At 38.0% G+C, this 15,986-nt stretch overlaps 2 protein-coding genes across 3 annotated transcripts; one reads left to right on the forward strand and one right to left on the reverse strand.

Moving 5' to 3' along the window:
* Positions 1–2,498: 2,498 nt before the first annotated feature.
* Positions 2,499–9,337, reverse strand: xrra1 (X-ray radiation resistance associated 1). The gene is made up of 16 exons (XM_055226899.1): positions 9,247–9,337; positions 8,986–9,137; positions 8,846–8,917; positions 8,698–8,770; positions 8,300–8,397; positions 7,354–7,499; positions 7,115–7,219; positions 6,888–7,044; positions 6,733–6,816; positions 6,565–6,658; positions 6,365–6,480; positions 5,488–5,634; positions 4,880–5,012; positions 3,706–3,821; positions 3,480–3,591; positions 2,499–3,062 (listed from the first exon to the last, which is right to left on the reverse strand). Exons 1-16 carry the CDS (start codon positions 9,335–9,337, stop codon positions 2,914–2,916), a joined length of 1,845 nt encoding a protein of 614 aa, XP_055082874.1. The 3' UTR covers positions 2,499–2,913.
* Positions 9,338–9,731: 394 nt separating this feature from the next.
* neu3.1 (sialidase 3 (membrane sialidase), tandem duplicate 1) lies at positions 9,732–12,852 on the forward strand. 2 transcript variants are annotated; one of them, XM_033979086.2, is made up of 3 exons: positions 9,732–10,082; positions 10,226–10,465; positions 10,801–12,852. In XM_033979086.2, exons 2-3 carry the CDS (start codon positions 10,241–10,243, stop codon positions 11,815–11,817), a joined length of 1,242 nt encoding a protein of 413 aa, XP_033834977.1. In that variant the 5' UTR covers positions 9,732–10,082; positions 10,226–10,240; the 3' UTR covers positions 11,818–12,852. The 2 variants fall into 2 exon arrangements, with proteins under 2 accessions (XP_033834977.1, XP_033834976.1); XM_033979085.2 differs by having other exon boundaries at positions 9,747–10,465.
* Positions 12,853–15,986: the final 3,134 nt, after the last annotated feature.

Raw genomic sequence — 15,986 nt, forward strand, 5'->3', positions numbered from 1 at the left:
TTGTGTAAACTTGTCAGAGTCTCCTTGAGTCTTTTTGCCCCCATCCAGAGGGTCACTGCTGCCAATCTAAATGAGTCATTTACTGTAAACAAAGACTTAGACACCACCGGATTTAAGGAGGTACTCTGTGTAAGGGACAGAATGTATTTGTGGTTCTTGTGTGATTTTGTCTGCACTCGCTCCAGTGTTGGCTCAAACCTGGAACATCTGGGTGCAGTCAGTTACAATAAATCTGCTTCAAAAGACACTGGGACACAGTTTCGGACAGGAGACACCTCTGAACCAAGATGGGACTGTGGGAGAATGCTCCAAGAATCAACAAACACATCTGATTTGTTCTTTTACCATCATCAAATTCTTCACATATACTTCACTGAAAAGAATAGCACAATATATAAAACGTCTAAATTCAAACAACAGAGTTGCATCACAGATGTGTTCAGTACCAGTGAGTCTGTGTTGTTTGGAGAGCTCAGAGGTCACAGTGAGTTTGGCTTAATTAAGCCTGATAGCTGTGTTTGCTTTCTTTGCTGATTAAGGCGCTCGGCTGAACTTCAGTTTATACTTCATCAAAATACTTCCGAAATCTATTGAGACCTGAGCTATTCACGAGCATGGCCTCTTGTTCCTGATAATTGCTCTGATGTTTGGAGTGTGGTCAGGAAACCACAAATGTCATCGAAATAAGTCCCATTATCAATTAAGGACTGAGGTCAAAGTGCAAACTCTCCTCCACATGCTCATAACAACTGTGAGCAATTACAGACAAACCTCAGTGAGTTAAAGGTGATGCAGCCCACTTAAGTTTTTTTTTCCAAGGTATTTTTGTGAAGAAAAAAAATTTTTTTTTGAAAAACTGATCATAGATCTGGTCTGTTACTCGGTCCTGCACTGGTGAACCCACCTTTAAAAGGTCAGTAAAGTCCATCAAGATACTTAATAATAATTTGAATCTGACTAATAGTTAGGCCTTTTACTACTAATAAACTGTTGTATATCTATGCAAATATTACATTGACAACAGGAAATTACTTTAGGGAGTTTGGTGATTTGAGTAAAAATCTAGTTACATTGGTGGGTGATGACTAAGCACCAATAAGGAGCAGGTTTTGTGCAGTGGAGAGTGAACTGCTCTGACACTTGAATAATGAGGATTTTTGACGAGGGTTTTGGGCCAAACTCAGTGTCTGCCTCTCTGCGGGGTCTCGCAGACATCGCTCAGCCTGATTGGTCTGATGTCTCCTCCAGATGTTGAAACTGTAATGGGCTCCAATATACACCTCCATAGATATATAAACAGAGAGAGAAGTGCCCAGAAGTGCGTGTGTTGTTATTCTCTATTGGATGGAGCAGGCCTGTGTGCTGCCAGGGCCTGATCCATCACTGAGGGCAGGAGCAGAAATGTGTTTGTGTTAATAATTCACCTCATCTATTCAGGGGAATTTAAACTAGAGCTGAGACAGTCGTTGACTCCGTTTGTTTTATCTGAGTTAATGCCAAAATAACAATGCTCCAATAAAAAAAGAAAAAAAAAACAACATAAAAAGGTGTATGAATCCAGACTTTCAGGGACCAAAAATATCTAAAGCAAGTGTGTACTAGTTTTACAAATTAATACAAAGAAATAATATATTACTGAAAAAAGTGAATCTAACTGCACTCTCTTAAAACTGCCTTCTGTAGGTGCATTTGAGTTGCTTGATTATGGTGCGTATGTGAGAAAACAACAGCACTGGGTTGGCCACTTTAACCACAAATGGTAGCTCTAATACAGTTGAGTCCAGCAGCAGGTAGGGCATCTGGTTTACAAATGTGCCAAATCTCTTATCAGTCTAAATCTCTAGTGACACACAATTACTATTCTGTGATGACACAAGAAAGAAGCAATTAGCAAATAGATAAACAGAGTAAATGGCCGTGTTATTTGAGAAGAGGGTCAAAAAGCAGCGGTCTAATTGCACTGTTGAAGTATTTACATCACTGTTAGAATTATATTTTTACTTTGTAATGTTAGAACCCTACTGGGAGTCTATTGGCCATAATAATGCAAGAAGATCTATTTAAAATGAGCATCACATTTGATAAACAGTCATTTTGGTCTTCTTTTGTTTAACGCACATTACCTCACATGCTTTTAACCAGATCCATCTCTGTCCACATGTATTACTGTTACCCCCTCTTCTACAGAAGCAGCTCTGCAGGCAAGAAATATGAAAGCTGTGAAAAGCATGACAGTGTCTATTGATTTATTGCACCTGGACCTAAAGTACATTCCACATCTGCAACTTCTGGAAAAAAAAAAAAAAAAAAGCAGGAAAAGCAATATAAATGTATAAAGTGATAAATTAAGTGCACTCATACAACATGAAACTATTGTTTGGACACTAACTGCAAACGATACTGTTTTATGGATTTGAATGAAACAAAACACAAAAATCTACAAATTGGGTTATTGTACTCTGCATTAAAAAAAGAAAAACAGGGAAAAAGGGGCCAGTGGTCTAAGCACGATGCAAACTGACTGGAAATAGGCAGATAGTTATGTTATAATATGAAACTGGAGAAAATAACTGATGAAAAATACAAGTACCTTTCAGGATGTGGAACGTGCTTGCACAGTCTATATCCATTGATATGAAAATGTTTTTGTAATCATAATTGCCTCTCCACCTCCATACCTCAGCCAAATGCAGCAAATACTCACATATGAAAGTTCTTATTTGGCTGATCCCTCATGGCCATAAGTTACCACAAAAATGCACTGTTCATAATAAGTCTAAAAATCAGACACGCTATTGAGAAAATGGGAGTGCAAAGAAAAATATGCAAGTTGTAGAATCCCCTTATGAGCTGCTATTGTTCATGTTTACTTTGTGCATCAGTCAGTCTGGACCCACTGGGGCCAGTGTGGGCTCAGTTTGGGGGCAGCTCTGATCCAAGAGTCGCGGCTTGTTCCATTGTTTTCCTATGGACCATCTTGTACTTGGCCTTCATGTCCTTCAGTAGAGACACAGCTTCTTTATACTCCTGTTTGGTGCCATCTTCTCTTTTAATGATTTTGGCTGTAAGTGAGTAAAGAGTTTTGTTTTTATAAATATTCATGACATTAGTTCTGGGTTTTATGTTGTATTTTCTTTGCATTTTTTTCTTAAGCCAGAAGAGATTCCATTGATTTGATTCTTTGAACAGCAGGATATTTTAAAGGTGGGCTATGTGACTTTTCAGGTGAAGGATTGACCACATTCTTGTTCCACTGAATGACATTAAACTCTTACATTAATCTATACTATGGAACATTTCAGGTTTGTCTTAGCGCTGGAATAAAAGGAACACCAGTTGGAGTACAAGTTTTATCTTTTTTTTTTTTTCTTCTGAGAACCACTTTTAGGGTTAACCCACAATATCAGAAGCATATAAACTGATCTGTACCCCAGAGTTTGAGTCAGCCTTATTTCTGATGAATACAGAAATGTGCATACTTAAAGGTACTTCTCTGGTCGTCCTATTGAGCTTTATTTCCTCAATCATTTTGTCGAGCTGTTCACTTTGTTGCTTTAGGGGCAGGGCGGGTGGAGGTGGGAGCGCCTTAATCTGTGAAGAAAAACATGTTTTTTAAATGATCAAATCAAAATATCAATGTGTTCCCTGTTTAATGCAGGGCTGATCACAGTTGGATGATAAAACGTGCACAGCAAATCCCCAAACCCTTTTCTCTCTCTCTCTGTAGGGTGTCTGGATGCTATCAAGTTTGGGTTTTGTGTCTCTATAAACATTAAGATTCTTCAGTGTGTGCTCCAGCATTCGAACAGCTGTCTGGATTCCTGTTATAAAGAAAAAATGATAAAGCATGAATATTCACTTTGAGCTAAGACATTTCCAGGTTTAAAGGTGAGCTATGCAATTTCTGATGTAGAGGCCGCCACCTGCTTGTGTCCATGGTGAAATTATTGCTTTGGCTGGAATGTTCCTTAGTATGACAGGACTCTCTAAATTGTCTGCATTTCATCTGAGGGCGGGGCTTAGCCTTTCATGTCAATCAAAGCTCACTAACTGCTCTTTGTGCTGTATTTTCCTTGGAGTGAGTTTATTTCATTGTCAGCAGATGTAATTACAGCAAATATTAAGGCAACAGCAACATTTACAGTATTTTTGTGATCTATTAAATACAGTTACCTAATACTTTTATTTATTTACAATTTTCACAAAAATTACAGCTCAATTTTGCAAAGATCCGATTAGCAGACCTGACCAAAACCTCTACACTTATCTGTTCCTAAACCGAGCCCTGATGCTAACCCTAACCTCAACCTGACTGTGAACAAAATATACTGCACATAAAGAGGCTGTTGTTTGGTGTATCTGTGTTTGTGAAAAAAGGTACGACCCTGATGGCATCATTTCAAGTCTAAATTCACTTTGTTTGGTCAAGAAGTCTTTTTTTAAAATTTGACAACACACTTGAATAGGAAAGACATGGATTTGCCATGGAAATAGAATGTTAAGCCCAGCCCCCAGGTGAAATGCTTTTAGGAAGTCCCTTAATATGACATTAAACTTTTTAATTTGTATCTATTTTGTATTTATTTAATTAAAGGTGTCTTTGTTGCTCGAAAATACATGTAAAAACCTGCATTCTTACAGAGAGTGGGGTCGCCTCTCCTCAGATATGACCTGTAACTTCACCTAATGGTATTACTTGCTTATCTCCATGGAGTTATTTACTGTATGTTCAATGCTATACTGTGGAATTCAGGGCCAAGCAATAACATCTCCATGGAGACAAGCTGGTGGCAGGCCCTCCACCAGAAAGGTTGCATAGTGCACCTTTAAATAAATCCATAGAAAGAAATATACTGGATGAAACAGCTGCACTTCTGACCAATGGGCTGGTCCAGTGATGTGAGGTCTGGGCTAACGTCCATCAGCCATGGGGAGGATTTGAAGTCCACAGTGCTCTCTGTGTTTTTTGCCAGGAAACGAGTCTCCGTGTCCAATTCAGAGTCAGCTTCAATCTGAACAACAAAGTGCATATTTAAACCAACACTGAAGCCACGACCATAACAAATCTATCTAACCTGTAATAGATGGATATTTTTATAGCAGACTCGTGGTCCGGAGTATAAAAAAAACTCAACAAGAGGCTCCAAACCTCTTAGGAGACAACTGGACGAGTGTTTCCACAGCTGAGAAGTAAAGCGGCTGACACTGTGTCCAGTATTAGTGACCAATAAAATCAGCATGTTTCCTGAATTATTCAGACGGCACATATATTTATACGTCCCATTTCTTAAAACAGCAGCAGTGTATTAACTCTTGAGGACACAAACAGTTCACTAGCTCTGGTCTGGGCCTTTCTAACAGAAGTCTTAGAGCATTAGGCCACTGTCTGTCTCTGGAGGTTAGATTTGTATAGTTCACCCACAGATGTGCAGCGTAGAGCGAGGTGCAGTACGCTCTAAACAAAGTCACACAATATAATGCGTTTACCTCAGTGACAAAGAAGGGCTGTTCTGTTTTATGTTCAGTGATTTGGTCAGAAGACAGTTGTGTGGACGTCTCCCTCTTGGTTTCAGCTTGAGTTTGATGATCCAGTCCTTGTGTCTTTTTACACAGATTTGGGATCACTTCACACAACTGCAAAGCAAAAATAATAAAAATAACACTAGTCTGCTTAGGTCCAAAGTAAGATGTCAAGACTAATAATTGTGAGAAATAAAAGCAAAATTATGACATTTTAAGTAAACGTTTATTTACTTCACTCCACAAAAATGTATAAAGTCCTTTTATCTGGCTGCTTGTCACAGTAACTTAACCAATACTTTATCAGTACTTTATCATTCAAATATAGAATCCAATAAAACTGATCACATAACTAGACAAATGATTATGAATAACTGTACATTAAGCCTGTTTAATCACTGTATTGACTGAACAGTAGCTTTGGGGGGTCAATATTTATCGTGGCTAATTCTTCTTTTCTTCATAAAAGTGGGGAACTTGTTGTCATTTTTCTGTATTGTGATAAGACTTGAGCTGAGGGATGAGTAAATCACTTTTATGACTGATTAAATGTTTCATTTTTGTTCATTAACAATGCTGTACATATAGAATCGTTTTTTGGGGGAACATTCCTGCTTTAATGTTATTTAATGACATTCAGGATTATTGTTTATCGTCTATATTTTCTTATGCTTCAAAATATGTTATCGTGACAGGTCTACTGTGCATTGTAATGTAACAAATCCAAAAAATAACGTCATGCCCATTTACAAAATATTAAATATTTGTGGTGAGGAAACACCATGGATAAAAATGTTTAATGTTTAATGTTTGTGACTTTTGGTCACAAAAGAAAATATCAAACCTTCCACTTTGGCTCCACATAGACTTTTGTTAATATCTTGACTTCCTGGTCATTTTTCCTCTTTATTTTCATACCCAGTTTGTCCTGGAGGTAGTATGTCAGCAGAGGAGGGTCTCCTGAGTGAAATCAAAGAAAAAATGTGCTTCTAGATGCCACTTTTCAGACAGACAAACGTTTTTACTGGAGAAGGACAGAATCACCGCTCCGCCGAGTGGTCAGGGGGTTAGAGCTGATATCGATTTCATACAGCATTGGGAACAGGGCCACAGCTAACAGTGCCTCCTCCTCTGCGATCTATCAGACAAAACAATTAGGATTATACTTGGAAACTCATTTAAACTCTATTTCCGACATAAAACCATGCTCACCTTGTTGCCAGACAAATTAAGAAACTGAAGTTCTGGGAAAGGAAAAGTCAAGTCTTTACAGTCCCAGTCTTTGTGCTGAAAGAACTGTTCAAACACAGCCCAAAATGAACAACAACAAAACATTAATCCAACATAATGGTGGGTATTCTCATTACCTGCATAAGTTTCAATAAGTTATCACTCATGTTTCCATCTGTCTCTCTTTCCTCTTCACTTTGTTCAGTTGAAGTCTGTTGTGTTTTCAAATTGTCCAGCAGCTCCAATAATGGGACCTCCAAAATGAGGTTCCCTTTAAGATTCAAGTACCTCAATCTGCAATAGTGAATTTAACAGCTTTAAAATGGCATTGTACAATATGTTGTTTTTAGCAATGTTTTCTTACCTCCTCAAGTTTCTCAAGCATTTGAAAACATCAGAAGACAGTTTGTTATCGTCAAGCATCAAGACTTCAAGACTTTTAAAATATGTGTCGTCTTTTGAGGTTTGCCTAGAATAAAATGCAGATGTTGTGTACTTAAGATGTGTTGTAATTCCAGCTGCAATTACATACTAGATAGTAAATAAGACTCAATAATGGCATGTCATTGTATAGAGCATTTAATAAAATAAAGTAATACTGACTGAGTTGTGTTATGGCTGGCAAGGCTCAAATCAGGAGGGAGATGACAGAGTTGGTTTTCAGTCAAATGGAGAACTTTGAGGCATGGAAGACAACCAAGAGCAGTTACAGCATCTGTGGATAAGCTGTTATAAGATAGATCCAAAACCTGAAAATTTAAATACATATTTTAGACAAGTTGTCACTTTATCAGAGAAAAGGATGTCTTCTGTTACAATACTATCAAGTGTTTTAAATTACTCTACATCACTGCAGTTATGTACAGAGCTAGGCCTGTTCATTTTAAGTCTGTTGGAGCACCCTCGTGTGGATAACTCTGCCTCTTACATCCTTTGATAGAAATCACTGAGCCACAAAATTAACTCTGGTGGAAGGTATTTGTTTGAATGTCTACCAAAGAGTTCTAAACTATGTGTGTTTATTGTGATAAAAACATTCTCTGTTGCCCCAAACTGTCCAAAGTTTCTTCTCATTTAAACCAGATTCCAATAGCAAAAGAAAATTTGACTGGATTCTCCCTTTTGCCAGAACAACCCAAAAGCAGATGGGCATTTCAGAGGCTGGAGTCAATCTCTGGAATTTCTTGGAGAAGAGTTGTTGTTTTTTTTGTTTTTTTCAGTTATTCTAGTCTTCCTCATTTAACACAAAAATGTAAAGTTGCAACACTTCTCATCTTATAAATCTCTGTAATAATGCTCCTTGATATGCGTATGTGTAAAACTGATTGGTACTTTGCTGTGATCAGACCATCATGTATTTTTCTCTCATTATTTGCCTCATTTTGGAGAAAGGGGCACAGATTATATGGTTTATCTTTCATGTCCTCCTTTTTAATTATATAAAAAATATATATTTAAGTTGAATGCAAGGCAACATAACTGAAATAAATAAAAATTAAATGAACATGTCCACAATGATAATCAATCTGAATACTGTTATTTAAATTACTTCTAAGTGTGGAAAGTCAGCTGGATCAAATGGCATGTCCTGCAGTCTGTTCAGAGACAGGTTGAGCTCCCTCAGAGACACAAAACTCTTGAAATGACCTATTAAAAACAAGACATTTAGTTATGGGGTTAAGATGTCGTGCAGGCTGTTGGTGGTTTTCAGCTTTTTAAGATTTTTATATTAATTACACTGTTTTTATGAAATATCTAAAAGGTAAGTACACAAATGTTGAACCTGATCATTTCTATTAAAGACAAGACAAGACCCAAGAACTCACTGTATTCTAGCAAAAATCGGGATTTTAACAATATTTATTTAAGCTGCCTGTATTAAATAGTATTGACCTATATAATGCTGTGATGTTGTGAAGCCCAGCAGTACTCACAGAACACACTCACCCAGGGACAGGAGGTTTACAGAGGCATCTATTTGAATGACATTGTTAAACATATTTAAATCCTTGTCGTTCACCTGTAAAAGAGTAGTTTAGTTTTGCTGTTTGTGAGGTGTCTGTGTCTAATGTGCTGTAGCAGAAATGACACATACATCATGTAAGTGGTGCTCCATGAGGTTCACAGAGCTCAGCTCACAGGGCTCATCCACACTGTGCAGTCTGAGCTGAACACAAAACATCACATGATTGTTTCAATGGTTTTATTTAAATGTTTTTATTTTAAACCACTTACCAGAAAGTCTTTATTTAAAGTTCTACCTCCAGAAAGTACTCTGTTCTCTTGTTTCTTGTGAGCTTCTTTGACTCTTTCTTTGACTCTTCTGTGCACATTTTTATAGTGTCTCTCCTCTGTTTTTCTGTAAGCAACGAGCCAATGTCCAACACCTACAAACAATATTCACGTTGAAAAGATGTTTTGTAACATCACCCCAGCTTATTTGAAGCTTGATTCAGGTTTAGCTCATTGTAGTTCACTGATGAGGCTGTTTCTTACCTGTTCGACGTGTTGGGGATGTTCGAGATGGAAAACTGTGAGTTGGGTCGTTCATCCTCTGCTCATGATTAAATGTGGACAGCGGAGTCATTTTCATGTTTTATGGATTGAAATTTTCAAAGCATGTTTCCAGTTAAATTGGGGATGAAAATGAAAACATTTAACAAGGGATTCACAGCTTCAAGTGGGTTTTGGAGAGTCCTGTCTCCTAGCAACAAAAGAGAGAAGAGCACCCAGTGCACCAGGGGGCGCCAGAACCCAGCTGATAGCACCAAGAGTCAAAGCAAAACCAAGATAGTGCAGTTTATCACAAAACGAGTTTAAAGGTTTAAACTACGGACTGTCGGATAAACCACGCACTCACTCGTTTTTAAATTATACCATGAAACTATTACGTTACTTTTGATTAAATTACGGCAGTGTATAAATCTGAAACACGTACATTCAATTTAAAATCTTTATATGAAAGGTCAGAAATGAGCAGTGCGCATGTCCACTATGAGGAAGAGCATTTTTTTCACCTCAGTGATAAGTTGCACTAAGGTAGCCTATTTTTCTTGTTTATAACGCTTCTATATTTTATCATGTTTATTTCAGTCATTAAATATGACTGAAATTTGTAGTGAAAGGCATTTAGCCGTATTCGTTTTTATGATGATCTCTCTATTGGAGAACGCGGAAGTGAAATTGAGTTTATTTTTTTGATTCATTGACGTCTTTTTATAAAAGCATTCAGCAGCATTCTCGGTAGCCTCTTATTTCTTGTCTTTTTGGAAAATATTCCTTATGATGATATTTTCGATAATATTAAACAGCGTAACAAGTGGCTTGTGAAGGTAAGGTTTCATGGTGCAGTCCGCGTTTTCAGTGTGAATGTCATCACGGGAGCTGTTGAAGTGTGAACTCTTCTAGTAGTGTCTCTACAGATGTTTCCTGATTCAATCACAGTCTGTTTGTGTTTTATTTCTTGCGTATGCAGGACTCCGTATCAACCATGGGGAACAGAGCCTCAAAAAATGGCAACATGGACGAACCGGTGAAAACAACTTTATTTGAGAAAGAGCCCGGTGGCATCACATACAGGATCCCCGCGCTCATCTACCTGCGGCACGTCCACACTTTCCTCGCCTTCGCTGAGAAGAGGTCGTCTCCCTGTGACCATGACGCCAAGATCCTCGTGATGAGGAGAGGAACCATGAAGGAGGACGGATCTGTGGAGGTAAAATCAACAGTTTGACCTGAGGAGCATATAGATATATATTATAATGACGGTGTTATTGATCAGGATGAGACCAGCCTTTTGACTGTAGCTTACACAGTAAGATGCTCAGCATATGACAATATGAGATATAACTTCTTCAGCCTATTTACAGCAGCTAAACAGAACAAGCAGTAACCTAAATTCCATCATCAATAGGAATGTGATTAAAAAAAAAAGGTTTAATGCAGTCAGATCCTGAATGGCATATTGTGATTACTCTGTCCATCAGAGAAGTGGAATTATTTTATAATTACAGTAAACAGTGACCGTGTCATTTTTTGTTTTGCCTTTAGTGGTCGTCCAGACAGGAGCTGCAATCAGCCACTTTACCAAACTACCGCACAATGAATCCCTGCCCTGTGTATGAGAAAAACAGTAAAACGGTCTTCTTGTTTTTTATTTGCATCTTGGAGAACGTTACAGAGAGTTGGCAAAAATGCACAGGTAGGAACAAAACACGACTGTGTTATGTGACCAGCACTGACAATGGCCAAACATGGAGCGATGTGAGGGACTTAACAGAGAGCGTGATTGGGGAGACTATCCACAAATGGGCCACTTTTGCAGTTGGGCCGGGCCATGGGGTCCAGCTAGAGAATGGGAGACTGATCATCCCAGCTTATGCCTATTACATTCCATACAGGTGCTTCTCTTATCCCATTCCTGGCACTGTCCACCCACGTGCCCTCTCCATATACAGCGAAGACTATGGACAGACATGGCGACTGGGTAAGATGCTGAGAAAACCTTCTTGCGAATGTGAGATGGCTGAAATAATCGACCATGAAGGTAGAAGCCATCTTTACTGCAATGCCCGCTGCACACGCAAAAGAAGAGGCCATAGATGCGAGGCCCTGAGTGAGAACAGTGGTGTGTTTTTTGACAAACCACACTTTGCCCGAGAGCTGGTGGAGCCCCCTTCAGGCTGTCAGGGCAGCATCATTGGCTTCCCTGCTCCTGAATTTGTCCCAAATGATGATGCAGAAAGCAAAGCCTGTGGGACATCTCTACTGTCTCCAGATACCCAAACATGGCTCCTCTTCATGCACCCCACCGATAAGTCATGCAGGAGAGACATGGGAGTGTATTTAAACCGCTCCCCGCTGCACTCGTCTGGATGGGACAAGCCTAAGATCATCCACAGTGGACCTAGTGGCTACTCAGACCTGACCTACCATGGGGATAAGGATACATTTTCGGGTCTAATGGAGTGTGGGAAAGAATCTGAACTTGAACAAATCTCTTTTGTCACTTTTACTCTCAATGATGTCATGCAAATAGGCAGCAGGAAGGACAAAAAGGTGGACTGAGGTAGAATGGGGATTCTCAAAATAATTGGCTTTAAGTACCATGTTTAATCTAAATGTAATTAAAACATAGCCACACACAATCTGAACTGACGGATAAGGATGTATTAAAAATGAACTACTAAATAAGGAGAAACCACAACAAAATCATGACAAAATTTTAAAATCCATTATGAATCGTTTTCTAAAATGAAAATTTAGGTCCCAACCAGAACAACTATGAAGTGATTTAAAGTGTGCCACCTGTGAATGCTCAATGAAGTTGACTGATTCTCCTAGATACTGACAAAGAATAAACCACTAAATATGCTGTGAATGTGCTGTGATGTCCCACAATACATCTGTCTGTATGTATGCATGAGTTGTGTGATATTGTCTTAAAAAAGAAAACAGAAAACTTAGTATCAATATGCAACTGTGCAGATGTGTAAAAGAAAAAACTATTTTTAACTGTTCGGATGGGTCCTTTTTTAGCATGCAGTGGTAGACTATTATTAGACATTTGACTACTGTTTCATCTCACTCTACATCTTTTAATTGAAGCAGTGGAGGAAATTTGACTACCTCTTTTTGTTTTGAGATCATAGCCGGCCTTGTGAAGGAGTCTGAGGGATGTTTGCTCCTGACATAACCTTTACATTCAATACTTGATGCCTTTGACTCCACTCTCTTATGTTCATTTGTGCCACAGCCCGGGAAATAGTTTTATACAATACACTATATTTTGCTACCTGTCAAACTGAGAATAGTTAATGTTTATTTTCAGTTTCAGTATGACAGCATACATTCCTCAAACATTCAGACTTTGTCACTGATTATTTTTGAAAGTGCAATATCATGGCCAGATAAAGTGTGATAGCAGTCCACTTAACGCATGTGAAGAAAATATTTATATATGCCCTTTAGGACTTTGCACATGTAAAACTGTACTGAGTGAGTGACAAATAATATAGATTTATTATGTGTCTGTTGTTCAAAGTATCAACATCTGCATGAAATCTGTATTTTAGTAGAAAATAAAATGACGTGATGAGCCCACTTCAGTCTGTGTATTATTGTTTCATATAACTTGTAAATGCTGACACAGGTTGGTATGATCCGGCCAAGGTAACAAAGAATCTTAATGAGTGAAAGTAATAGAAAGTGATAGAAAAACATATATCATATTTCAGTAAATAGTCTTCGTAGAACTAGTAATGGATGAGCAGTGTGGTTGCCATATAGCACCGTACATCTTCAGTGAATGAGAAATTGAACAGACAAAACACAACCCAGGATATGTGTGTGCAGTTTATCTGTATGCCTATTAACTTTAAGTATTTAATAGTATGTGGATATTTAAATATGTGTATGAACTGTGAAAGAAAACAAAAATAAATGGTCAAATGGAGCTGTAGTCTCACCTCGTTACTGTCTGGGACTATAGAGCGTCTGCCTGTGTGAAAACATGTTGATGACTTTAAAGAAACCTCTGGGGATTTGGTTGTGATTGAGCAGATGTGCAGACGGTAGGGATTATGTAAGACCAGGGAGGAGCCTTTCAAAGCAGAAAGCAATACTGTGTATTTATGTAAGCTTTTCAATTCACCCTTTTAAATATTCAAACCACAAATGACCTTTGCTCACAACTGCATTTGGCTGTGCTCAAATCTTCCTTACAGCTAATTCGTAAAAGGATTACTAAGTATTGTTTTAACATTGAACATTTCAGGAGGAGTCAGGAATGGGCCAAGGGAAAGATGATTCATTTTAGTTTGGATCCAGGTAACGGTGTGAAGATTAAGTGCAGTACGACCAAAAAAATTAACTTCAGTGAGCCTATTTTGTTTGACTGAAGGCTTTTTGAGGGCCTGAGATCATAAGAACATAATCTGGCAGTGATGTTCAATAAAATGTTATAAAGTGATATTTCTGCTGTTTTGCATGTGCCTTTTTACAGTATGTTTCTGTTTTGTATCATACTTGAACTTCAGTCAAGACATTTATAGGCATGTTTTACCACATTTGTGACTGATTATCGTAAGGATAACACAAGATAAATATTGAGAAATTTATAGTACAGGCTTATGTGATGAGTGCCCACATTCTGCTTGGTAATTTTAACATATTTTTTACTTTAAACCAACCACAAAAGATCAAAACATCAAAACATCAATTTTCAATTCCATTTTCCAAGGCTCTCTGAATTCTTCATATTTTGTAGTAAAAGAGTTATGCTTTTGCTTTGTGCTTTATGAGACTGACCTTGGGGATGTCCGTTGTGGGAGCTGCCAGAGTGTCACAGGTGTTTACTATTGAACTGGAAGTATTAGTAATGATGGGATTCCCACTGGCTTTGCTTTTTAGCGTTGCACTGGTGGACATAAGGTCGCTGCTATTGTCGCCCTCATTCGATTGACCCCAGAGATGCAAGACATAGTGAGGTGCTATGGGAAACTCGTCAGCGATTATTTATCCAGCCGACAAATGTGGTCTATATCCATAATAGATGCATCAAAATATCTTTGCTTCTTTCTTGTTGTAAAGTTTTGGGTAGTTTAATTGCACTGTAGTGCTCAAAGAGGGTACATAATTTCTTTTGACTCACAGCAGCACATTTTGTACATTGTTAATAATTCACAAGTGTTTTCAAGTGCCTCCCTAAATGCATTTGAGTCAATGTAGAAAGTGTGTACTGCTGTTTTGTGTTAAGATAGGCTACATTGCACTGCACATGTATCACTATTATATATGTCAAATACTGCAAGTCAAATGCCTTTTTTCTCTAAGGCTGCAAGAAAATTTGTTGTTGCATCAAAATTCAAATTACAGCTGTGTGAGACTTCAACAACGTCTCAAACTTTATATCCCTTTAAACCTCAGTAAGATTCAAAAGCTGCTGTGATTTGTGTACAGAAACATACAAAAAGCTCTCCTTTTAGGGAATAATGTTATACAGTCATGAATTATATATTTTTATAAGATGCCATTCTCTCCTGTAGCTGGTTTCCTGTCATGTATGAAAGGCATAAATTTTTCCTCTAACACATGGACAGAAAGAGCTAATTATCTACTAGCTAATGTCTTATCCAAATGTCCATAAAGCCAATGTAGTGCAGAGATCAAAAGGCAATAAAGTATCATGGGAATGAATCATGATGGTAAACTCAAAGAGGTTTATTCCAAATGCAAACTTATAATGAAATGAAATTGAAAAAGCAACCATTGTTCCAGTTAAAGATGTTGAAAGAAGTTTCAGAAAACCTCAGGTGTGAATCCCAGTAAAAATAATCAAAAGGAAAATGGATTTAGTCAAAACGTGTGCTTTTCCCTTTAGGTTAGATATGTTTGAGTAACACATAATACATTCAGTATGAGATGCTGCTCCTCTTTTGGTTTCTGGTATTTGCAGTACAGTAAAATATAGGATATGCAGGCAAAAGTACATGTTGAGAGTTGATTGAAGTTTGTATGTACATCGTAGGCTACAGTTGTCACAGAGTCACAGGAAGAGGCAGCATGTTGCCAGACCAGTTCAACCACAGCCTCCATTTATGTAAACTGCCATCAGCTTCTCACTGTCATCAGGTATTTACACATCAACATAAACTATTTCATTTCTCAACATGTCCCCCAAGGGTTTGAGCTGTTCTCATGACAACTTAGTAAAGGAAAAAAGACTTTCCTAAATTACAAGGGTTTCAACAAAAATAGATACATGTACATGGTAGTATAAAATCAATGTAACATGAGCGACAGAATGTACATGGACAGATTATTTATCATAAATAAATAAAATTATATTAATACATTTGCTTTATCTTACCCCCAAAAGACAGAATTTCACTCTGATAAATTATTGTAAAACTATTATCCACAGTGTCCAGATCCTCTGCTCTGTTACGTTTGCATAAAGTCCTTCTGGGTTAGACTCAAGGTCAGTGCCATTGTTTGATACAGTTTAGAGAGATACAAAGGTTAATGCACAGAGCATTGTCTGGAGTCTTAATGTGTGTGGTGCCTATATCCACCACACAAAATCATAACACTGTTCAGAAGAGTACAAAATGGCTTACAAGGGCACTGCAAATCTACATAAGCCATAAAAGCCATGCCACATTAAAACCCTGTTTGGGCAATTCTCTCTTAAAGGGACATGCGCACAGTTTACAAACAGAGGAGGCGAGAGACTG

The sequence above is a fragment of the Periophthalmus magnuspinnatus genome, chromosome 14, assembly GCF_009829125.3.
Source record: "Periophthalmus magnuspinnatus isolate fPerMag1 chromosome 14, fPerMag1.2.pri, whole genome shotgun sequence".
NCBI classification, from domain to species: Eukaryota; Metazoa; Chordata; class Actinopteri; order Gobiiformes; family Gobiidae; genus Periophthalmus; species Periophthalmus magnuspinnatus.

Bases quoted from the DNA above. Each gene is read 5' to 3' on its own strand.
- xrra1 (XM_055226899.1), bottom strand. From the start codon at position 9,337: ATGACTCCGCTGTCCACATTTAATCATGAGCAGAGGATGAACGACCCA. The intron at 9,138-9,246 runs GTAAGAAACAGC...TATTGTTTGTAG, and splicing joins ATCCCCAACACGTCGAACAG to GTGTTGGACATTGGCTCGTT. The intron at 6,659-6,732 runs GTGAGCATGGTT...TTTGTCTGATAG, and splicing joins TTAATTTGTCTGGCAACAAG to ATCGCAGAGGAGGAGGCACT.
- neu3.1 (XM_033979085.2), top strand. From the start codon at position 10,220: ATGCAGGACTCCGTATCAACCATGGGGAACAGAGCCTCAAAAAATGGC. The intron at 10,466-10,800 runs GTAAAATCAACA...TTTTGCCTTTAG, and splicing joins AGGAGGACGGATCTGTGGAG to TGGTCGTCCAGACAGGAGCT.